The sequence below is a fragment of the Planococcus citri genome, chromosome 2 (assembly GCF_950023065.1).
Source record: "Planococcus citri chromosome 2, ihPlaCitr1.1, whole genome shotgun sequence".
NCBI classification, from domain to species: domain Eukaryota; kingdom Metazoa; phylum Arthropoda; class Insecta; order Hemiptera; family Pseudococcidae; genus Planococcus; species Planococcus citri.
In genome coordinates, this window is record NC_088678.1 from 24,187,466 (window position 1) to 24,213,046 (window position 25,581).

General features: G+C 33.5%; 3 protein-coding genes across 10 annotated transcripts in view; 2 read left to right on the top strand and 1 right to left on the bottom strand.

Annotated features, from left to right (window-relative positions):
• LOC135835115 (uncharacterized) overlaps positions 1-25,581 on the top strand; it is a 473,170-nt gene that overhangs the window by 21,984 nt on the left and 425,605 nt on the right. The window lies entirely within an intron of this gene.
• moody overlaps positions 1-25,581 on the bottom strand; it is a 52,316-nt gene that overhangs the window by 14,195 nt on the left and 12,540 nt on the right. For 6 of the 8 annotated variants that reach the window (XR_010556825.1, XM_065349263.1, XM_065349266.1 and 3 more), the window contains exons 2-4: positions 17,327-17,393; positions 9,587-9,715; positions 322-495 (exon numbers count right to left, since the gene is read on the bottom strand). Coding sequence is in view for 7 of the 8 variants with exons in the window: in XM_065349263.1 (XP_065205335.1) it covers positions 322-495; positions 9,587-9,715; positions 17,327-17,346 (323 nt within the window). In the remaining variant the exon portion in view is untranslated. Of the gene's footprint in view, positions 1-321; positions 496-5,756; positions 5,952-9,586; positions 9,716-17,326; positions 17,394-25,581 lie in introns of those variants that run through there. The other 2 variants (XM_065349268.1, XM_065349269.1) reach the window with 2 other exon arrangements.
• The window catches only part of LOC135835114 (G-protein coupled receptor moody), a 267,377-nt gene continuing 265,644 nt past the window's right edge, over positions 23,849-25,581 (top strand). The window contains exon 1 of the mRNA XM_065349213.1: positions 23,849-23,917. Coding sequence (XP_065205285.1) covers positions 23,910-23,917 — 8 coding nt within the window. The 5' untranslated portion in view covers positions 23,849-23,909. The remainder of the gene's footprint in view (positions 23,918-25,581) is intronic.

The following is a 25,581-nucleotide window of genomic DNA, read 5'->3' on the forward strand; positions in this document are numbered from 1 at the left end:
ATTTTAAACCGCTAACGTCAGTGTGACACTTAAAGTGGTCTTGGATTTTTATGGTTGAGACTGATTTTTTTTCCCCAAAAACAGGTTGTGTAGAAAAAAAGAGGAAAAAACGCAATTTTTTCGAAAATGCCCCCTTTTTTTGAGGATCTATTATCTTCCTTCCAGAAACACCTTCTCCCCCCAGTTGGAATTTTTTCTGAATAACTTTCATCTCAAAATGAAGGTTTCCACTGAATTTGGTCCAAATCTTTCAACTTTTTTTTCGCAACCCACCCAAATGCACATAATTAAATAAGTAGGTACCTAACTTGAATTACTTACCTATTAATCGTAATCATTGCTATGAATAGAAGTGAAATTCCAACGTTGCCATATTGTAAAAATGGTATCGCATTGCACAGAAAGGGATTACTTTGCCAAATTTTACTTCGAAAAAATCTCATAGCGTGAAAAGGAAGCACTGCCGCACAAAATATTCCATCAGCTACGCATAAACTGCAACAAATAATTTACGAATTACTATCATTCATAAATAGACCACTAAATAATAACTTTATTAGTTACAATAATAATTATTATCTCGTAGGAAAATTTTAAAAAATCATAAAATGGGCTTTAGCAATGACACAGATTTGAAAAGCATCGCAAAAAGTGCGAAAACATTTTTTTTTTTTTTTTTTTTTGCTACTCGTAAAAAGGAGCGAGAAGTGATAGGAAAGTTTGAAATTTAGCAAGACATTTTCTCCGTCAATTTTTCTGGAAAACACTTTTCACCGTTCAAAAAATTTTCCTACTATTTCTACTAAACTCTGGTAAAAAAAATTTATAACCCATCAAAATCCAGTTGAAAATTTTCCACACTCAAATTCAGATATAAAATTTTAATTCCAGATGAAATCACATCGCAATTCACAAAGCAAACCTTTAAAAAAAATATACTTCAAGTTCCAACCACCAAAAATTTTCCATTCTATTCCACCTTGTAAATTTAAAACCACTCGAGTAAACAAATTTCCCAAAGCCAAACACAGTCCGCCTTTACACCCATTCCCTCGTCTAATTTCATCAACTACAAAACATCTTTTTGCATCGTCTTTTTCCGTGAGTTTTTTTCAGCACACGTTAAAAACTCCAACCTGCTTTGCAAAAAAATATAGAATTAAAAATTCTCTAAATTTTGCAGCCTGCAAAAAAAAAGTTTTCCTTTAAATGACAACGTCGAATAGTTGGTTTCATTGTTCGAACATAATCGTAAAAGTTAGCCGAGTAGTTTCGAATTCAAGTGTATCTTTTATTTGTTTATTAAAATTTCTAGAATAGTTTGCAGCTGATGCTGCGGCATGGCGGCGTGGCGAATATGAAAACTAAAGCTGGAAAAGTGAAGGATTTTTTTTCCTTCGCCACATTAAAACTTTTTGTAAAAAGACATACGGTATTGTTTATGGGAGCCGTTTAGCGAGTTCATTGTCTTTTTAAGTGCTCGTATAATAAATTTGTGAAAAAATTTTCTTCGAAAGTTCTTTTGATAGTACGCAGCACGTAGCTTGCAGATTTCCCCTTGCCTTGGCCACCTTCTCTGTTTTACACTACGTTGGGAATTTTATCAATTACCAACGTCGTCGTCGGTAGGTAGGTAATGTTACTAGGGCTATGGAAATTTGAATCAACGAGTAGGTATAAATGCTTTAATTGAGCACTTTTCCTAAAGACTATCGGGATGTGAACTTTAACATTTAAATTTTTTTAATAAAACTCGATTCGAGTTCTTCGAGAAGTCGTCATATTACGAACATAAAGGTAACCATATGCTGCAGCGATATATGTACCTACTTTCTTTTTATATCGACGAAAGAATGATTCAAATCCAAGGTGCCCTCATCATACGACTAATGTACCCAGATACGTCAATCAGACCATGCATTTTTTTTTCCAAATTCGTACCAAAAATACTTTGAAAAAAAACCAAGCAACCTTCATCTACGCTGAAAACACGAATCCCATCTTCTTTCACACATTCAATTACCCGCACGATACAGAAGAATGCCTTTCTGGTACCATAAGCATGGCAATGGTTTTTGTTTCGTCGAATATTTCTACATCAAAGATGGAATTTCGCGAGAAATTTTCAAAGCCTCGATGATTCTATCGTCGCCGTCGTCGTCGTCGTCGCTGTAGCTGCTCCGCTCGCTTACCTCGTTTTCGAAATCCACGCGTAAAACGACCATGTTTACTTTATCAATTTTAATTTCGCTTTAACGCACAAGTTAGCTTAGGTAATTTGCGCAGCGAAAATGCGCTATAACGTGAATTATTTATTTGACAAATATTTTTCATACGTGTCGCACAGAAGGGAGCATAACCTAACCACGGTTCGCAAAGTTCTGCCGATGCTGTACGGTGATTATTTTGCAAAAGCATGCCGTTTTCCCTGCTGTTCGGGTTAATAAACTTTACTATATTGGGGTATGGCAAATTCAGAGGCATAGAAATTTTTTTTGAGAGATTTTTACGGCGGTCAGTTTTATTTATATCTTGAAGTATATGGAAAAAATTAAGACTGGATTAGAAGCTGGTTTAAATTTGATAATTATTTGATAGCTCGGTTTTGGAAGGAGGAAGGAGAACGAGAATAGCATACCTAATTATTGTATGTGAGAATAAAACACGAATAATTCTTCGATAAATTTTTCTTCGAACCAATTGAACGTGACTATTTTTTTGAGAAATCATTTTTTTCGAATTTTCAATCAATATTCTTTAGTAGAGTGGTCCTTAACTACATGGCAAAAAAATGTGCGATTTTTTCCGCAACCACCCCCTAAAGTGGTGACCTCGGGTGAGAAAATAATTCCCTATTTTTTATTTTTTCCATTTTCGAAAAATTCGGGTGAGCCCCTCAATTTTCAAAAATTTGAAAAAAAAACAATTCAAAGAAAAATTTTGAGTTCCATCATCACTAGAAGGTTCTTCTGGAGTGAAATAGACTCTCATGGCGATTTTAGCCCCCTCCCATGAAGACCAAGCTGACCCCCCCCCCCAGAATAGCTGAAATTCGTAGATTATGTGGGCTGTCCTAAAATTAGTTGTTTTTGGTCTTTCCTCCTGCCAACCCATAAAGTGGTGTCCTTTGGTGAGAAAATAATTCTCTATTTTTCATTTTTTCCATTTTCGAAAAATTCGGGTGGGCCACTCAATTTTCAAAAATTTCAAAATTTTTTTTCAAAATTTCAAGATTTTGAATTCCATCATCACTAGAAGGTTCTTCTGGAGTAAAATAGACTCTCATGGCGATTTTAGCCCCCTCCCATGAAGACCAAGCTGACCCCCCCCCAGCAGGGGTGCGGTGAGGGCACTTCCTTGAGTAGCAACTCCTCGTTGATGATTTTGGGGGTCCTTTTTTTTTGATAACTTTGTGAATACTTACTTGAACATAGAAAAAAAACAAGTAGATGCCCCCCTAATCTTCACGACCCCCCCTTATCCCTTATATTTTCAAACCATTCTAAAAAACGATTCTAATACATACCAAAAAATAACATTTTTCTAACATTTCTAAAAAAGGTAAAAAAACAATCAACTTTTTTCATTCCGCATAGACATAGTGTTGTAAAGGTCCCCCCTAAATTTGGACAACCTCCTAAATTGGAGTGCCCCCCCCCCTCATCAAAATATTCCCCCTATTTCCTAAAAATCTATTAATTCGAAAAATGAAACAAAAATAATTATTTTTTGAATAACAGTTCAAAAATTACTAAAATCTGTTATGTATTAATTACTAGAAAAAATGAAAATAAACTAATAAAGTTTAAATCAAAAATCATTTTCTTGACAATATTCGACTATACACACTCTATGATCCTGCGAACATTTCAATTATCTCATCGTTGGATATTTCATTAAAAATGTCACTTTCGAAAGCCAAGATCATCATCGCAGAGAGCCATTTGTCAAACATAGTCGAATGAATCGGATTTTTAATAATATTTTCTTTGCTGAAGGCTCTCTCTGCAGAACAACTCGTCACAGCAACTGTGACTAAAATTTTATATATCTACTATTACTGTCAAGTACTTGAGTGTGTGGCGATAAATTTTTTTTGTGCAATAAAAACTCAAAATTATTGATAATTTGAACATTTTTCTAATTTTAAAAAAAATGTTATAGGTATTGAGACCAAAAATAGGAAAATTTGAGGTTCGAATTTTGAAAAAATGGGGGGAGGCACTTATGCTGGTGGGGGGCGCTACTCATTGACCTAGGGGGATCACCGCACCCCTGCCCCCCAGAATAGCTGAAATTCGTAGATTATGTGGGATGTCCTAAAATTAGTTGTTTTTGGTCTTTCCTCCTCCCAACCCATAAAGTGGTGTCCTTTGGTGAGAAAATAATTCCCTGTTTTTTATTTTTTCCATTTTCGAAAAATTCGGGTGAGCCCCTCAATTTTCAAAAATTTGAAAAAAAACAATTCAAAGAAAAATTTTTAAAATTTCAAAATTTTGAGTTCCATCGTCTCTAAAAGGTTCCTTTTGAGTAAAATAGACTCTCATTACTGAGCACTGGCTAAATGATACTGAAATTAATATGCTCAAGGTCAATGGCTACACACTGGGTTCATTTTATGCTAGGATTTCAGGTAGAGGAGGGGGTTCATGTATTCTAGTGGCTAGATGTCTTGAAAATGTGTATAAAGAATTAGATGAAGTTCGGTTACTCTCAGTTCAGGGGGATGTTGAAATATGTGGGATTACTCTTATGAATATGGGTATCAACATTCTCTCTGTATATAGGCCACCTTCTGGAAACCTAGATGTGTTCTTCAAAACAATAGAAGAGGCAATATTTTATTCTCAAAACTTGGGGAAAAAATTAATAATTGGAGGAGACCTGAATATAAATACTTTAGTCCAATCTACAACCTCTCAAAGACTTCTTGATATGGCCTTATCCTATAATTTACTCCTATGCTGTAATGAGCCAACTAGGCAAAATAATTGCTTAGACAACTTCTTATGCGATGTATTATTTTCTATTATTTATGTGTATACTTTTATTCCATTTAAATTTTAATGTTAGCATCATTAGTAGTACTTATCTATATTTATCCTTAACCACATCTATTTGAACTGCTGTACCTGCATTACTTAAACTTAAGATGACTTTTGTAAATGCAGCATAGCTGCCCACTGCACGAATAAACTTGATTTGATTTGATTTGATTTGATTTTAGCCCCCTCTCATGAGAACCAAGTTGACCCCCTCCCCCCCAGAAAAGCTAAAATACAAATTTCAGCTATTCTGGTGGGGGGAGAGGTCAGCTTGGTTTTCATGGGAGGGGGCTAAAATCTAAAAAATTAGAGAGATGATTGATTTTGACCGAGATTTTCCAAGAAATTATAAAAATTAAGAATTCCAAACGAAAATCCAGTTTTTGAACCTACGGAGTGGTTGCTGGAATAGGAAGCTAACGTACATAAAATACTCGTATAATATTTTCCCATGCTCTTTCACCACAAAAAATTGATCAAAAATCGAAAAATAACATTCAGCGCCTGAGAGTTTTCTTGATGGCCTATTTAAAGGTATCATTTCGATTTTTTTTCTAAATCGAAAAATTTTTCTGCCGGTTGAGATAACTTTTAAGGTTATACAGTATCAAAAAGATACCTACCCACCAGAAAATGGAGAAAAATGCAAAACTATTCATACTCACATTGGTTTTAAAAACATTTTAGTGGCTAATTTTTAAAAAGACCTACCCAATTATTCCAGTCCACCATCAATGAAATGTCAACAGATCAAAATAATAATATGAGTTGATTGGAGAGGCAAAATATAAAAATAGACAGACACGCTCACAAATTACTACGAGTATCTACGTTAAATTGAATCATAAACCATTCGGTACGACATTATCAAGGCTACACACAACACAGCCAACACCTAACTCAACTTTTTAAATGTAATCTCTCTCCGAAGTACGAGCTAGAGTACATAAATCTTATATGCTATAAAAACATCATCGGAACAAGATCGTCAAAATTCCGTGTTTTATACACCTATCAATCGACATCGCAATTAGAAAACACAAGTTTGAATTTCAAAACACAATTCCTTGCCAAATTTCTTCGTCACATCGAAGTATATAAAATTCATGATGATATCACAAAATTGGACATCTATTAGTAGGTACAATTACACGCGTTATTGAAAATATCCAATACTTTTAAAGCACCTGCTAAGTCATTACATAACTCATTAGTCAATTCAAGTTAAAATTTCACAAAATCACTGCAGCGAAACAAAGATGATAAAAAGTTCTTAATGAAGTGAAAAAAATTCTTCTGAATTGTGCCACTTTCATGAAAAAATAGAATTTTCGAAACATTGATTAAGAATTCCCGATAAAACAACTTGTGGCCAACTTCACCAATGAGCATCCAACATTGAAGTACATACTTAAGGGAACTGGGAAGAGTCTCGAAAGCAAAAGCTTTAAAAATGCAATTCGTCTAACAATTTTGATCATTCTACTTAGACATTACTAGAGCCTTCACTTAGTAACATTACCTACGTCCAGTTTTCAGTATTTTTGGAAGCCAAAATTACTCAAAAATCAAAAAAAAATTGTACCTAAACAGGGACGAAACTATAGGTTTTGTTTGGGGGGTGAGGGAGGGGGAGGGCGGCGTTCAACTGAAAATTTGCCGACTGATATGAGAAAAAATAGCAATTTTGCGAATAAAACGGCGACGAGAGATGAGAAAACAAGTTTAATTTTTAGTAGTCTGAGGCATGGAAGTTTTCATTTCGTAAAAGAGAAACAAATTCGCACAAGCGTAGCGGGGCTAGAAGCTTTTGAAGGTGAAAACACAATGTTTTTTATAAGAAGAGTTTGATTTTTTTGGTTTCTAAATTTTAGAATAAGCATGAGTACATATTTTTTAGACATTCCAAGTTCAAAAAAAAAAATACAGATCCTAACGAACTGAGGGCAAAAGCTTTCGATTTCGAATTTTGATAGTTGAAAGGGCTTTCTTTTTTTTTATGTGAGGAGTTTGATTTTTTTTGGTTTCAAAATTTTAAAAATTGAATGTTGGTTTTTTGAAAAATAAAAACAGACCCAAACGAACAGAGAGAAAAATCTTTCGAAGATTGGTATTTCGATAGGTGAAAAAGCAATGTTTTTTTACGTGAGGAGTTTGCTTTTTTTGGTTTATTCCAACATCGAAAAAGAAAAGCAAACAGGCCCGAATGAAATGAGGGCAATAGTTTCCAAAAATGTGAGTTTCGAGAAGTAAAAAACGTTTATTCTTTATGTGAGGAGTTCATTTCTTGGGTGTAAAAACAGATTTTTAGACAGTTTCATGAAAAAAAACCTGACAAGCCTGAACGAAGCGAGAGCCAAAGTTTTCAAAAAATTTTGGCAAATCGGCATTTTTGAAAGTCAAGTAAGAACATTTTCAAAAATGTGTAATTCAAGTTCCAGAAAAGTCGACAAAAAGCTTCTTTATCAAATCTAAAAATTTTTTAATTTGCCAACGTTGCCGAAATTCGACAACATTTTTAGAATTTGATCCCCCTCCTCACACCCGCTCGAGTTTCGTCTTTGGTTGTAAAATGATGAAAAATGCACTTTTCCTCACAGATGTCACAAATGACCTTTAAAACTGGGTCGTAGTGAGAAAGAACATGACCTAAACAGGAAATTCCTTAGAATTGTAGCAGATCAATTGCCCATTTCGAAATGTCGAGGCATTTTTTTGTGAAAAATGTTGGCTCAAAAAGAACACACTTTTCTCACTCGTGTCAAAAATGGCCCTAAAAATGCTCGGGTGATTGGAATGTGGTCCAGAATGAAGATTCCCCACAGTGTTTTAGAGGCTGTCTAATTGTATATTTCTTTGGAACTCTGATGCTTAATTTCAAATAACTCTTCTTCTGAAAAGAACTTTAGGATCTTATTCTCTCATTTTTGGATAGAAATGTTGGGATAGATTTGACAAAAAATTCGTATTTTGAAAACAGACTTTGATCCTCTCAGAATGTTTGCCAATCGATCAAAGAGTATTTTTAGAGGGTAAGTCTTTGAGAAATTTTCACTTTCGTAAAATCTTTCTCAACGTGGGTCATTCCATGTCAATTGGACCAAGAAGTGGTAGGTGGGTTCGGCGATTTTTTTGAAATTTTTCCTGTGGAAAGACCTTCCGAAGGGATGACCAATGGCGCAAATCGCAGCCCTCTAGCCCATTTTTAACGGCAGCCAGGGGGTGTCAAAGTTTTCAGTGAACCTAAAATATCATCCATTTAAGCAGTAGATTGCTCGATAACCGCGATACCTACCGAAATGGAACTTTTCCCAATAGTTAGGGGTTTTGATAGGCTTTTTGGTGATATCATAAAAATCAGTGTTGCCACTTTTTTTCGTACGAAAAATTAGCTCGAAAAGTTTCAAAACGTAGTTTTCATATCGTTCCGACTCTCAAAAATTCTGAAAAAAATATATTATGGACAACTGTTCATGCTGAACAACATATTAAAAAATTGGGATGGTAACTTGTAACAAAGTCGATTTAAAAAAATTTAAACTTTGCGAAAAAATGCGATTTTTTGATTTAAAACATGAAAAAAAGTTTTGATAGGTGAAGTTGACCCATTTGACCCCTATTTTTACGTATCTGTTGAAAAAGTTGAAAAAACCCCTTCACTCGGTGAAATTAACTCATCACAAAAAAATCAAAATTCAAAAAAATCCAAAAAAAAGCAAATTTTATTTTTTTTGCTGTGAGTGAGATTTTTATCAACTTTTTCATGGAATACGTCAGAAAGTGGTCAAAATAAGACAACTGAATAAATTTAAACTTTTTTTGATGTTTGAAATTGAAAATTGAATTTTTTCGAATTTCGATTTTTTTGTGATGAGTTCATTTTATTGAGTGAAAGGAGTTTTTTCAACTTTTTCAACAGATACGTAAAAATAGGGGTCAAATGGGTCAATTTCACCTATCAAAACTTTTTTTCATGTTTTAAATCAAAACATCGCATTTTTTCGCAAAGTATAAATTTTTTTAAATCGACTTTGTTACAAGTTACCATCCCAATTTTTTAATATGTTGTTCAGCATGAACAGTTGTCCATAATATATTTTTTTCAGAATTTCTGAGAGTCGGAACGATATGAAAACTACGTTTTGAAACTTTTCGAGCTAATTTTTCGTACGAAAAAAAGTGGCAACACTGATTTTTATGATATCACCAAAAAGCCTTTCAAAACCCCTAACTATTGGGAAAAGTTCCATTTCGGTAGGTATCGCGGTTATCGAGCAATCCACTGCTGAAATGGATGATATTTTAGGTTCACTGAAAACTTTGACACCCCCTGGCTGCCGTTAAAAATGGGCTAGAGGGCTGCGATTTGCGTCATTGGTCATCCCTTCGGAAGGTCTTTCCACAGGAAAAATTTCAAAAAAATCGCCGAACCCACCTACCACTTCTTGGTCCAATTGACGTGGAATGACCCACTAGCAAATTTTTACAAGAATTCAAAAAAAACTAGGCACTCATATAATTACAGTTGCTAAAGAGCTTACCTTATAATAAAAGCAGCGGTAACATTTCGCACCCGAGGATATTTGGACAGCGCCACGATAGTAAGTAAGTTTCCGAATACTCCTACGACAATGATAAAAATCGTAATACATCCCGCCAGTATTTGTAAGCTGTAACAATATCAAAATCAAAACACACACATCAGTAAGTAAATAATATAACGAGGCAACGAGGGTAAATTGAACGACCAATTTTCGCGTCCGATGCTTTTTGATTTCATATGCTACGTGACAGAATGCATTCACTGTATAGTGTATACTCGTGTTGTGTTCTCTAGAGAAACACGTTTTATTAATTTCAATTTGTATTTAAAAGCGGTATTACACTTCAATGTTGTCGTCACAACAAGCACACTACACGTACACATAAGAGAATCAGCATCTCACTAAAGAAGCAATGCAGAAGAAAAGCTAGAGTAAAAAAACCACCACACTTGTAATTTCATTCACTCTCTGTGCTATGTATAAATGTAAGTATTCATTATACAATTTACACACACAGAAACGACTGCACATTGCCAGAGAACTACGAAAACGTGTTACCACCGACAATTTATAGTCCCTTCGTTGTCATCGGGCACATTAAAGTAAAATGCATTTATTAAATAAAACACACCGAACAACAATGCAGATGGTAATTAATGCGGGTGATAAAACAGTACATTTACCCTTCTTCTATCCAAAATACGCCCTCTCTTCTCTCATCGCCAGTTCATCTATTTTAACTTACGTTAGATGAATTGCATACGAATAATTAACGCGTTTGTTTTTTCGAATAAATAATTTTCAAAAAAATATAAAACTAGACAGCTAAGCAAAGCTTAGCTGCAAAGTGTGCGTAGCTAGCTGCCTTTTCTACAGCTATAACTGTTATTACATCTAGGTAGTGCATAAGTGAATCAACCATGTCACAGTGACGAGAATTTTTGAAACTCTCACTGCTTCAAAATAATAATTGTTTTTCAGTGTTTTCATATTTTCCAAATTACAATAGGTATTTCAGAATAAATTATAAGCTCGTATTGCTTCTAAATTAAGAAATTTCTAGTTGTTTTTCATAGTTTGCATTGTTTTAAAATTTACAAAATTTCAAATCAATTTCCCGAATTCCCCATCGAATCGCTACAATTTCATAAAGTTTTCAATAAATTTTCAGAATTTTGCATTACTGCTGAGTTAGGAAATTTGCAATCAATTTTTAGAGTTCACATTGCCTCTAAATAGTCAAATTTTGAATAATTTTTCAGAATTCTTATTGTCTTTAAATTAAAAAATTTCAAATTCAATTTTCAATTTCATATTGTCCACAAATTGTAAAACGTTTACTCAATTTTTGGAATTCACATTGCCTCCAATTTTTCAGAATTCTCATCTTCTTCATAAATATTACAATACTTATTTCATATAATTTTCAAGTTCACATTATCTGCAACTTACAGAACTTTTAATCAATTTTTGGAATTCTCAGCGTCTCTAAATACAAATTTTCATATTATTTTTTTTAGAATTTCTATTGTCTTCAAATTTATAAATTTTCAAACCAATTTTCAGAACTTGCTTTTTATTCTAAATTAAGAATTAAATCTTATAAAATATGTTAAGAATTTGCATTGCCTCTAAATTACACAAAAAAATATGGGTAATTTTTACAAAAAAATTTAACTAAATACTAGTATTTAGCACAATTAAGTACCAGATCCCATTCAATAATTTTTACTGTAATCGTATAGTAAAAATTATCATTTTAATAAATTTTGCTATAGGTACCAATAGTAAAAATCATTTTGTTTTAATAATTTTTACTAAATCATGATAATAAAAATTACATGTTTCAATTGTACAAAAATTTAATTAGTTTAATTACTCATTTTGAAGTAATTTTTAAATTATTAGTAAAAAGTTAAAAATTATTCATGTCAAGGTAATTCTTAGGTACTATACTTATGGCGATAGGTAGACAAAAAATTAATGAAATGAATTTTTAGTTAGCAAATATATCATAATTCATAACTCAATTTCAGCATTTTTTACCCCATTATCATGTACCTACTACATAGGTAACTCCAAAGCATTTACCTATCCAATTTTCCTACGAAAAATCTGTCACCTACCTACTTACCTCACGGGGATTCGAACCTGGGTCCCTAAATTTCCTATTCCTACCTACATGCCCTAACCATTCGACTACGAGTTCACATGGTGAGTTTGGGCATTAAAAGAATATATTTGTTGGGTAAACGCCCCACCAAACCACTCCCACTTGGAATTTACAGCTAACAGACCGGGGGTGTAACAGGGTACAATGAAACACAGCTGGTGATGGAATAGACTGGGGGTATAGCAGGGTACAATAAGCGGCAGGTGTTCTACAAGTCCCCTTTTCCCTTTTTTAGGATTTAATGCATTAAAATAATGAACTAAAATTGCAATTACTCAGCAATTACCCGTCCGAATTGAATGAAAATTAATCTATTCCCTCCGCCTTAATGATTCTCAAATGGTGTCCAATAGGTACAAAAAACGGTTGGATAGCTTAAGAGAATATTCATTGTAATTGAAATTTCAATTTCTCAAAGCGAAACCAATAGTGTGCTACGCACACTAAAAAGGGTAAAAAACAGCAACAAAATGTAACTCGTACATTGTTGAAAATCGTTGCAATATTTCTTTCGTTACGATGACGTTGCTTCGTTTACTATTAATATTTATTGCAAATTAATTTACCTCCCCTTTGCTGCCTCTTAGAAGTTTATAGGTAGAGGTACCTACCAACGTATACTTTATAATTATCATGAACTCGTGTATTGTTTGTACAGTGTCAAGTCGGTCAATTAATATCAAACTGGTGTTATTATTAAACACCAGCTTCCTCTTCTGCTCAGTATCTCGAATAGACTTTAGAATTGATAAACTGATATAATTCAGTAAGTGTGTTCCAGTATAGATATCGATACCTCGACTCACAACTACATTGAATGAACGATAAACGACGATAAAAAAATTACATAATCGAGAATTCGAGATACTAGATATATTACGACAGTTCCGATCCAACCTAGCATCCTTGATAATTTACACTTTTTTTTTGTGCTATCGTTTTTTGTTTCCTCTTGTTTTTTATGTTTACTGAAATACTTTGTTAGGTATCTAATTAATATTCGCTTCGAATCGAAACATTGAGTACACTTCACAGTAGATCATTAGGTATTTCTTGACACGGAGGTATACGTGTTTCGCGTACGTCTTCGATAGTATATTCTACAGGGTGTCCGGGGAGTGGTAGTACAAACTTCAGGTTTGGATTTTAAGTAACCCGGTACAAGTAAAAAAAAGTAACATGAACAAGTGGTCTATCTTGAAAATTGAAGGGGCAAAATACGTTTTCAAAATCTAAGAGCCAAAATCCAATTTTGACCACTAGGGTCGGTAGTAGCTACTTTGAAAAATGAACAAAATTACCTAAATTATGACTTTTTGCGTAATTCGCAAATTGAAGGTGCTGCAACTGCGAATGATTTTTAATTTTAAAAAATCGTGATGAAAAAAATAAATACGGAAATGAATATTCTGCGTCAAAAAATAAACAAATTTTGTAACCTATAATCATTTTCTTCTTACTCTAAAATTTAAACAATTTTTGGAATTCAAAAATTTTTGATTTGCTAAAAATTTTATCAAATTGACAATTTTTTGAGCCCAAGTGCTGATAAAGAATACTCCTTGTGGAAAGCTACAAAGTGTTTAAAACGTCCTGTGGTCTGGAACTCTCCCCTAAAAAATGAGTTTAACTAGTGGATAAGCCGAGATGAAGAAAAGGCAGAGCTGTTTGCAGAACATCTATTTAGAACATTCCAACCACACAACATTCCATCTACCATACCACAGCACTAACGGAAGATTTCATGCCAAATCTCCAAATAAAACCAGTTACTCAAATGGAAGTTGCCAAAGAAATTGAAAGAAATCTTAATCCAAAGAAATCTGTGAGTATTGATAAAATTTAACCAAGAATACTACAGGTGTTACCAAAAAAAGGTATTGTGATGCTAACATACATATTCAATGCATGCTTTTGGCTAGAGTATGTGCCACAGTGCTTCAAAATTGCAAAAATCATCATGCTGAAAAAACTCGAGCCTGAAGAAAAAGTCGAATCATACTGACCAATTTCAATATTGCCTGCAATATCAAAATTATTTGAAAAGCTAGTTCTGAAACGCCTCAAACCTCTGGCCAAAATATACCAGATCATCAGTTTGGGTTTTGTAATCAGCACTCAATGATAGATCAGGACCACAGGGTTGCAGCCATCATTGAAAAAGCATTTGAGGAAAAGAAATACTGTTCTGTAGCATTTCTTGACGTAGCACAAGCATTTGACTGAGTATGGCACGAAGGTCTTCCAATCAAAACTTGCAGAAATCCTACCAGGAAATTATGTTCATCAACTGAAATCCTATATCACAGGAACAGCATTCAGGGTGTTCCACAGAGATGCCATACTTATCTACTCAACATCCAATTAATGCTGGGGTGCCTCAGGGTAGTGTTCTGGGACCAATCCTGTACCTATTTAATCTCGTCGTGGTCGTGGTTCCATATCCTTTACGTGACATTGAAAATCGCATTAAGTGGTACCACAACAGGGTGAGGCAAATGCCTTATATGACACTGTGATTATTGTAGGGAATCGACATTTTTGAGCCACATAGTAGTTTCCCATTGCTTTCTACGCTATCTACAAAGTAGCTCATACATCACTAGCTGGGTTTTTACAACCCTGAGTTCAGTAATCACTGCTACCTATAGGTGCTCAACCAGTTACATCTTTTTGATACCGGCAACAGATTGCGTGCATTTCTGTTGCCTCTGCTGTTCTGGTGCTCGGAGCTTAACGTGTAATAGATGTTAAATGCACTGCAATGTATACATTACACGTTAACGCCTGGGTCTCTAGCGGGATTTGAACACACGACTTCTTGTTCAGAAAGCCGTGGCTCAACCCACTAAGCCACCAAGCGTCTATTCAATCTACACAGCTGATATACCAACAACTGAAGAAATGAAAACTGCAACGTTTGCTGATGATACTGCAATTTTATCAGTTCATTCATCCCAAGCCCAAGCAACAGAGAACCTACAAAAAGCCCTAGATGGAATCTCAAGATGGGCAGATCAATGGAAAATCAAGCTAAATGAGCAAAAGTCAACTTATGTTCAATTTGCTAAGAGAAAATGTGATGTTCAATACTCTCAGTTTACATCAAACAGAGTGAAATTCCAGCTGCCAGCCACGCTAAATATCTGGGTATTCATCTTGACTCTAGTCTTAACTGGAGGCAGAGGCACCATATTGACCAGAAGAAAACTCAGATCAACCTGAAACTCCGCCAAATGTGCTGGTTGATTGGAAATCATTCAAAAATGAAGAATGAGAGTAAAAGGCTAATTTATCAAATGATAATTAAACCAGTATGAACATACTGGATACAATTATGGGAATGTGTGAAACGATCAAATCGAAAAATCATCCAAGCTTTTCAAAATGAAACTCTGCGTACAATTACGGGTGCAAGATGGTTTCAAACAAATGAAACACTACATAAAGATCTTAAGATAAAGTGGGTGGATGAAGTCATTAGAGAATTTACAACAAAGCATGAGAATGAGAAACGACTTCATAGGCACATCAACCCAGAGGCCATTCAACTGCATAGTAGATACCAGTATGATGGTTAGGCGTCTTAAAACTCAAAAGCATCATAATCTAGTGATGTAATATAACATGTTATGTATATAGCATATTGGTTCACTGGAACAAATCTGGACATGTTACTGCATAAATTTAAAGTTGAATGTATTACTTACCTATTTAAGAAGTATCTCAAGATTGTAATATTAATAAATACCTATGTGAAAAATAAAAATTGACAATTTTTGAGTTCCAGAAAGTTTATAATTTTCTCCTCAAGGAAAAAGCTTTCAAATTATATGTTTGTGATGGGATTTTGATAGATTTTTAATGGAAAGTTTACTTCAAAATTTCTAAATTGACGGCTTTTATGCTCCACAGAGGTTTCAAATTCCATTTTGAAAATTCATTTGCAGTGAAGATGCCCAAAAGTAATTTTTTCAAATTTTTAAATGGACTCAACTTTCAAGTTTGGCAATTTCAGAAAAATCTAAAAAATGGAATCAGTGAAGATAGGAATAGAAATTCAAATTTTTAGTGAAAAAAGTCCTTTGCACATTTTTATGAAAAAGATTTCTCTTCCTCTATAAAATCCACTACTCGACTTAAAAATTTGAACAAAATTTCACCTCAATACATACTCGTAATAACAAAATTGAAGTTTTTCTGGTTCACAGAACTCATTTCCAATCGAAAAAGTCAGCAAGATTTCACAATACCTAAATATATTAATCATTAATCTGATACTAGCCCCTTGTAAATCTGCTACGACATCTAAAGCAGCAGGAAGCAGGACAAGGGAAATAGGCTGCTATGCGAACCGGTAGGCTTAATGGTTCGAATTACTGGCAGTAAAGGGTTCGACGATTTATAAAAATGAATAAGGTAATCTCGTTAGCATGCAAATGGTATTATAACAATGAATATATTCTAATAACGTGGCACCTTTGACAAAGTATAATTAAACCGAAACGTCTGACCTTTTGTTAAAACAGTGCGAATGTTTAACAACGTTAAATTTACCATATAGACGGAAAACCTTTTACGAGGTGCCGCCGCCCCCGACGCCGCGCCACGCCGCGCGCAACCCGTTGCCACTTAATTTTACGCATAAATTGTTCATAGTATACTATGTACCATTACTAAATACGCGGATTACCTATACTACGTTTTACAACGTGTACCGAGTGACATAAATTATAATGCAAAATAAGGTTTACGTCTTATAAACATACATTAATCCTAGCGTACCGTATCCGTTCTCGTACACGTTATTTTACGTGCAGGGTGCACGTACCCGAGGAAGCGCGCGAATCGCGAAATTAAAATGTCGTTTGCACTTCCGCGTGTAGGTATCCGTATCGATATCTCGGTGCGAGTTTTTCGACTTGTTGTTATAGCCGAGCGATAAAATTCTTACCATAGGTTTACGCTTTAATGGATACGTATCGTATACAAATAAGTAGATGTACCTAAATGGAGTAATATACGTATCGGAATGACGATTTGTACACGTATTTCAGCGAGCTGCATATTTGTACTTAGATGATATGGGTGCTTCGTAAAGGAGTTGCAGATATTGAATGTGATGGCGTCGTCAAATGTACAAAAGCTGGGTTGACTTACGTTAGAGCTGAATAATTCACTCTATTATTATGGTACACCTCAACCTAATACCTATTTATTTATTTATTCGAACTTCGAAGTAACAATTTGAAAATTTTTGAAAATGAAACGAGATGCAATAAAATTTAAAATAGAGAGGTATCTGTATAAATGAGATATGTAAGTGCATTTACATTCGCCCTCCCTCCCTTCCTCCTTTCTTCCCACCATATTCTTTTCAAAAAGGATTTTAAAATTGGACTTTTGCCTGTTGATTTTTGTGGTGCATGGTGTGAACAATCACTAGTGAAATTCATTCTCTCAGATTTTTTCTTCCACTTGATCAGATGATCATGTAAGCACCAAGAACTACTGATGCCGGTTTATTCTACATCTAAGATCAAAACAAGAAAAATTTCACTTACTCAAGGAATTCGAAGCTCATTTTCTATTCCGGCTTAATATCCATATGGCTTCATTATTTTTGTGATTCTGCAACATAATAAAATCGTGCGTTTATATATTTTAAACTATTTTCAGAATGTACTTACATTTTTTCTAATTTATGGCATATTGAATCAATTTTCACAACTCCCATAGTATCTAAACAATACAAATTGTTTTTCAGAGTTTAGGTAGGTATCCTCCACACTACAATATTTCAAATCGATTTCTGTGTTTGCATTTCCTCTAAATAATTGTGAGATTTCAAAATTGTTTTTCAGAGCTTGCGCTCAATTTTCGGAATTTAGTGATACGTCCAAATAATGAGATTCAAGATTAATTTTCAGAATTCTGCGAATTGTCTTCAAATTATTTGTAATAAATTTTTGGTACCTATGTATTGGCATTGCTTTTAAAATGAGGCGCATATCTAATAATTCGAATGATTTTTAAGAATTTCCATTGTTTTCAAATTAGAAAATTTTGCATCAATTTTCGAGTTCAAGATAATCTAAAAATTACAAAATTTAAAATATCATTTTTTCAGAATTCTGCATTGCCTACAAGTTACAAAATTTTTCATCTATTTTCCGAATTTACATTATCTCTAAGTATATTTCTGACAAAATTTCATATCATTTTTCAGAATTGGTGTTTGCCCAGTGCCCACAAGAAGAGGGGTGGAAAAATGATAATCAACTTTAGTAATTAAAACGAGTCATTTTTTTTCAATACATTAAAAAAATTTACATCGGGTGGTGATTATAAAAATTAATGAGAGGATTTTGACCGAGTGGAGATCTATACCTACCTTTTCAGTTGAAAGTTGCTCAGCGAAATGTCTTTTATTAGCAAACATGAAATAGGAAGAGGGTTGTAAATTTTAAAACATGGAAGCTACTACATATAAAACATTATAAAAAAATTATACCAGATTGGATCTGAACAGACCTGGATCAGAATTCAGATAAGATCAGATTTGGACATACCTCGGATTCTTCTAGACCTGGCCAGATCAGAATAGGTCTGTTCAGACCTGATCAGATTCAATTATTTTTACCTAGAATGAATTTCAAAGTTTTCAAAATTTTGGACATTTGGATTTGGTTTTAAATTTACATATTAAAGATTTTAAAATACCTAATTATAGGAAAATATACATTCCTATTTTCGCATGTTTCTGTAATCGGACTACCAAAATTTAAATTTTAAGACCGGGTTTCCAAACTGTTGATGAAATAGGAGATTAACAATTTTCTCAAAATTTTTTACATAACTCCCTTTACCAAAATTCTGAAAATCAGATTATCAAAATTTCAAAAATTTCAAAAACAGTTTCAAAATATTTTAAAATTTGAATCAGATTTTAAAAAATTTTGTAAAGGAAATTAAATTATGAAACAAACACAGATTTTGACAAAATTTTCTAAGCGACTTCTTTTTTTAAATTATGAAAGTCCAGTTTTGAAAATTACGCTTTGAAAATCCGATTTGAGAATAATAAGTGGGTATAATACGTTTAAGAATTTATTTCAAAATTTTGCGAATTCCTATGAATGATTTTCAAATGTGAATTTCAAAACCAAATGAAGGGCTAATGGTGAAAGTCGCCTTAGTCATTTTTTTGTTCACACAACTTTACACATTTTTTTTTCATATTTCATAAATTTTAAAGGGAAAAATGAGTATTGTAATGCATTCTTGGATAGTTGAAGATGTTTTTCCAATACTTGACCATAAATTTTTTACATTACCATTCCGGGAAAAAATGGATTAGATCTAATTATATATAAAATGGTTAGATCTAACTAGATATAGAAAATGTCCCTATCTAGATAGATCTAACTGTATATAATTTGATCTAATTATATCCAGTTAGATCTATCTAGATAGAGACATTTTCTATATCTAGTTAGATCTAACCATGTTATTGGTCAATGTTCAGTTTTATTCATTTTCATATAGAAGTGTTTTAGTTTAATTTGGATCCTCGCCCTTTAATATGTAGTTTGTCTCCAAAAAATGGGTAGATCGAATAATAACAATGAAAATTATAATTCTCAACAGCAATGTTTTACTCGATCTAGATGGAACCATGAGAAGTTAATTTAGAAGTTTGAGCTTTGAACCCTATATAGGATTCTGCTCAAGACTTTATCTGCGAGTAGCCAAAACGACACACTTTTTGAGCATTTTAGATCCAACTTGATCTTCATAGATCTAACCAGATATAATGAGATCCATTCAGATATAATTTTATCAAATTTGATCTGAACAGACAGTTTCCAAGAAATGCGTTTCAAACATTTTAGATCCAACTGGGTTCTTCATTAGATCTAACCAGATATAATGAGATCTATTCAGATATAATTTGATCAAATCTGATCTGAATAGATATGTCCGCAAAAAATATGATTCAAACATTTTAGATCCAACTGGATCTTCATAGATCTGACGAGATATAATGAGATCAATTCAGATATAATTTGATCAAATCTGATCTGAATAGATATGTTTGTAATAAATACTATTCAAACATTTTAGATCAAACTGGATCTTCATAGATCTGACCAGATATAATGAGATCAATTCAGATATAATTTGATCAAATCTGATCTGAATAGATATGTTTGTAAGAAATACGATTCAAGCTTTTTAGATCCAATTGGATCTTAATATATATGACCAGATATAATGGGACAAATTTATATCTAAGATTGATCAACATTCAGATATAATTTTATCAAATCTGATCTATGTTGATCAATTTTTAGATCTAATTTGATCACATTAGATATGATCAGATACAATTAGATCTGTCCCATTTTTTCCCAGGTTGAAGTAGGACAACAACGTTTTCATTGATTTGTACAAAAATTGCTTCTGACTAAGGCGACTTTCACAATTAGTCCTTCAAATGTAAGTATGCCAATAGAAAAAAAATGTTCAAAATCTCAAAAATTTCAAAATCCGTTTGATTTTGTAGCTTCCTTTACAAAAATGTTCAAAATATGATTTTCAGAATCTTAAAATATTCCAAGTACCTATTTTGAAATTAAAACCCAGTTTTCCAGTTTTTAGAATTTTGATTGGATAGGGTGGTAAGAATATGAGGAGTCAAAACAAGGTGGAACAATATAAACATTTGCAACCTGGAATATAAGAACTTTGTATCAAATTGGAAAACTTACTAATGTAATTTAATTACTAGTGGTGGGATATTATTGATATAATTAATATGAGAGGGGTTTTGCGATAAGGTCCCTTGTGGTGATATTTTGATGTTTTCTTCCTCCTGAAAACATCAAATTGCTTCGATTTTTTCGATTTTTTTTTTTGACTTTAGGTGCAGTGTTGTCTTGCGCATAGGTTGGATGAGAAATTTTGACGAAATTTGTTCATCATCGCCTGATATCCGTGATTTAGAAAAGGGACCTTGTGGTAAACAGCCGAATTTACACAACGTTACAGACTACCCCGCAAAAAAATACCGAGAAATTCCGATTCGACATGAAATTTTACATAGGTAACAACAATAAAATAATTTTTCCATCGACATTTTCTTCTTTTTTTTTTTAAATCAAAAACAAACAAAAACTTTGTTTTTTGATTTCCCAAAAATGTGAGTTTTTGAGTATTCATGTTCAAGTAATTTTTAAAACGAGAAGTTGATGAGATAGGCGAAATCTGATTGCACCATTCGATTTCTCGTGTAAAAAAAAGTAAGTCCGAATCGCCAATAAAAAAAAACATCGAATCACCACAAGGACCCATATCGCGAAACGCCTCTCATATATTGATATGTGAGTGTCCCGATATTTATCAATATGAAAAATCTCATATCTGATATATCGGAAAATTTTTGAAAATTATGCAAAATTCTGTAAATGAATTGTGCAAGGTGTTTTTTTGCTCTTTTTGAGCATTTCCACACTCTTTTAGAGTAAAATATTGATTATTACAGCTATTATTGGTAGCCATGGGCCATATCTGCCCTATTGACAAGAAATACGCGTTTTAGTCTCACTTATCAGCTACATATTACACCCACGTTTTTTCAAATCTGCTAGCTTTTTTCAAATCCGCAGTTACTCTGTTCTACCTGAAACCAGTTTGTTGAAGTAGACAGCGTTTTTTCACTGCATCCGCACTGCGTTAATGCCATCTCACACTCCAGGGAGTCTTTCATAAAAGAAATTAAGCACGGTGTTTATGCGATTACACCGAGCGTTAACACACCAAAAAACACGGTCTCAGTTTTATGTGTTTAACCGCGTTTTTCTTGTCAGTAGAGTGTAGGATGGTGAAATTTTGACATTACATCATCATTACATATTAAAAGTTTAAAGCGAGAAATAGGTAGTTAGATACTGAAAAAGCAAAGAATAAGGAATAGAAACAGCTTAAGAGTTGATTTTTGTCAAAAACATCGGATATATACCTATCAATATCAGACCTTTGATATTTTGACAATATCGATATCCTGAAATATCAATAATATCCCATCACTAGTAATTACAGAAGCCAGGAGATTACAACTCGATGTATTAGGAATAAGCGAGACCCGATGGAATGGAAATGGTAGAAACTGGGCAGATAAAGACTATGAAATGATTTACGCTGGGAAAGACACACACAAACTCGGTGTGGGTATATTAATACATACCAGCATCAGCGATAAAATCAGTGCCATAATTCCAAAATCAGAGAGGATACTACTCGTGAGATTGGAGGTGAAGCAAAAACCAATTGTGATAATTCAAGTTTACCAAATTAACAGCACTGGATTAAATACCCTGGAGCGCTGATAAACAGGATGGTAGAGATCATGAAGAAATTAAGTCACAGATTGGAATGTCAAAAAGTGCTTCCAATAACCTCGCCAATGTGCTGGGAAATCAAATGATGAGTTTAGGTCTGAGAAAGAAACTTATGCAATGCTACACGTAGACTGTTCTAAAGAATTGCTGCAAAACATGGACCATGATTGCAGAATGTGAGACGAATGTATCTGCTTTCAAGATGTGGTGCTATCAAAGGCTAGTACAGATCTCATGGAAGGACTTCATTACCAACGAGGAAGTACATATTAGTAAGAATAGGAAAGGAGCAGACTTCCACTAAAATTTTGAAAGTCGAATGAAAAATTTTTAAATCAAATTTTCAAGATTATTTCAACAGTTTTGAAATTTATGTCCTACTCATTTTCTTATCCTACCTACCTAAAAAAAAAAACGAATTTCAAACACTCGTGTTTCATGGTCGTTGAATTTTATCAATATTTTTCATCACCATTATTTTTCGAAACACTGATTTATTTGAGTCATTTTCAATTAAAAAATATCAACAAAAAAAAAAGAAAGGAAAATTGAATTATTGGAAACAGTTTACAAGGTTTTCAAAATTCAATCATAGCTCATCTAATAAAAAATAATTTGAAAAACTAGGAAATATACAAAATGTATGCTTTTCTGAATTTCAGCCCTACACCTTTCAGCACTTAATTAATCAAAATGTTATGATTTATATAGGTACGTAAAGATTGTAGACATTTTTTTTGTAAATTTTAGAATTTATTCATTGTTGCAACATTTAAACGACTTTAGTGTTCGTAAAATGAAAGCACCTAAATTTAAGTACATCAGATTTAATCCAATTTCCTCGACATCCACGTAATTCTCATCAATACTAAGTAGATCTGAATCATCCACCAACCAACTCTTCATACGCCTACTTAATACACGAGAACATAGATTTTTCACAATCTTATTGAATGAATCTACATATGTACCTATCTCACGAGGATATAAATACGTAATATGTATAGATGATACGATTAACTACCTTCATTGTCGTCACAAATACGCGAATACGACTCTATAGTTCATCGTTATACATTTCCGTAAATGTGACGAGTTACATAATAAGCTGATGCTGAACACTGGTCTCCAAGTTCATAAGAGCCTTTCGTCTCATTCATAGACATAGCCACACAATAAACTGCAGCACACACGAGTACATCTTGCCTTCGCTCCGATGAATTCAGAATTAGCTCAAGCCCGCAAGGTTCCAAGATCAAAACACACATTCTAACGGAATGAATTCTAATTCGCGCGAATTTCACACACACGAGAGTATTTATTGTTCACTTTTACTGGGCGACTATCTCAATTTAACTTCCTCATTGAAACATTTGCACTCGTCACCTATCACCTCACACATTGGAGACGATGAATAGTCGAGGCAGAGTACAGCTTCTAGGTATTTTTAAATAATAGCCAACAAGTGTGCACTGTTTAGTGTTTACCACGCAGGGTCGCGTCTTCTGGGCTTAAATTGCCTTCTAACGACAATTTCATCATGCAGGAGTAACCTTTTTTGGCTATACGGTTAATTAGCTCAAACAAGCACGTCCGATGTGACTAAAAATGTGACCTGATCGCTAATTAGGTACTCGAAAATCAATGCCAAAATTACGCAATTGATCGACAATGTGTTTTTTTTTGTTGGCAGTGAGTGTCGTGATAGTGTTCGGTGACGTGAAATGTAGAGGCAGAGGACGATATGAAACGGTAAGAGATGAACGAATTTGAATTTTTAGATTTGTGGTGTGGGTGGTCGAGATAGAAAGTAGAGATATGCTTACTGCGGTGGTGGTAAAAATGTCGATGAATAACTGGACCAATATTTTTTGGAATTTGCGAGAGATAATTTTTTTTTAGATAAGTTTCGTGTTAAATGTCCATTAAAAGTACATAAGTACGTATTTATTTTATTATGTTTTTTTTTTACGTGAAACATCTGTTTCAATTTTGAGAAAAAAGATTAAAATGTGACAGATTAAAAATTTGTAATTTTTCATAAAATTTCATCAATTTTCAGACTCAGACGATAACTTGATTTTTTTCCTGAAATTTTTTTTTCGATGTTTCAAATCCACAGAGTGACCAAGTGCAAACTGAAGTAGGGGATATAAAAATTATAACGATTAATCTTAGCATAAGATTCAAAGTTGAATAAAGAAAAGCTCTCAATGAAATTGTATAAAACAATGAGGAATTAAAAGAGGCCACTATTAGGACACCCAGTGTACTCAGTTTGGGTAAAATAATGACGAATTATCACGAGTATTGAGCAGTAAAAAAGTAATTTGTGACAAATTTTTATTCGCGTTTAAGTTAAACTTTCAATCTTACTCGTCAACATGATGAGATATTTGATAATAATTTTTCAAATCTCTATTTTGGAAAAAATTGGTTTTTTCAGGTTGTCACTCGTCACGTGGTTTTTCCTATCTATCTATTGGGGTAATGCTCTCTGTGAGGTACTACCATACATGTACTTGGTACAACGATGATTTTTTCTTATCACTTATTTTCACCTGGAGGAAATCCTTTTACATGGGTTTCCTGTTGAAGTGATTCATATCAATAAAAATTGCGGGATATTTACAATTTTGTTCAATTTTATTTGGGTATTATTCATATTTATCAACAATACAAGCGGATATCATGAAAAACTCGTCAACACTATTTCAAAAAAAATTTGATTAAATTTTGAAAAAAAGCACATGAAAGAAAATTTTTATCCTAAACTACCTCCTCAATTCTCCATTAAAACAGGCCTGAAATCAGCTCATTAGCCTCCACCTAATCTACTCTACGACTTTTTGCAAAATCTAAGAAAAAAAGATTATCTGTCAACATTCGCCCTCATCTCGACGAATTTGCGGTATACAGTGTTTGGAGGAAAAAACCTCGACGAACCGTTCATCTTTAATTTTCATGCGAACGTTGATAAATGAAGCGTGAAAATAGTAGTGCACGTTTCGCTAATCGAAATTTCTGTACAAATCTGCCGATGCTGGTGCGCGCCGATAAATGACAAGAGAGCGTTTAAATTTAGGTGCCTCGAATACACGCGCACAGACACACGTCTTAAACAAGTTGCTAATTTTCTCGACTTCGCAGCAAAATCGACGAATACTACGAAAGAAAAATCGTAAAAATTTTACTCTTTTGGGCGAACGAACGAATATTTCAAAGTGATTGATTATGGTTAAGCGTGCGAACTTTTCGACGAAATTTAATCAGTGAGAGGAGACGGGTGGCGATGGGAAAAGTTCCTAACTCGAGTAAATCCGCAGGAAAGGAGATGCACGATGTAAATAATGATGCTCGCCGAGCCGATTCTTTTTAATTCTTGTAGATAAAATTGAACATATTGAACCTAATTA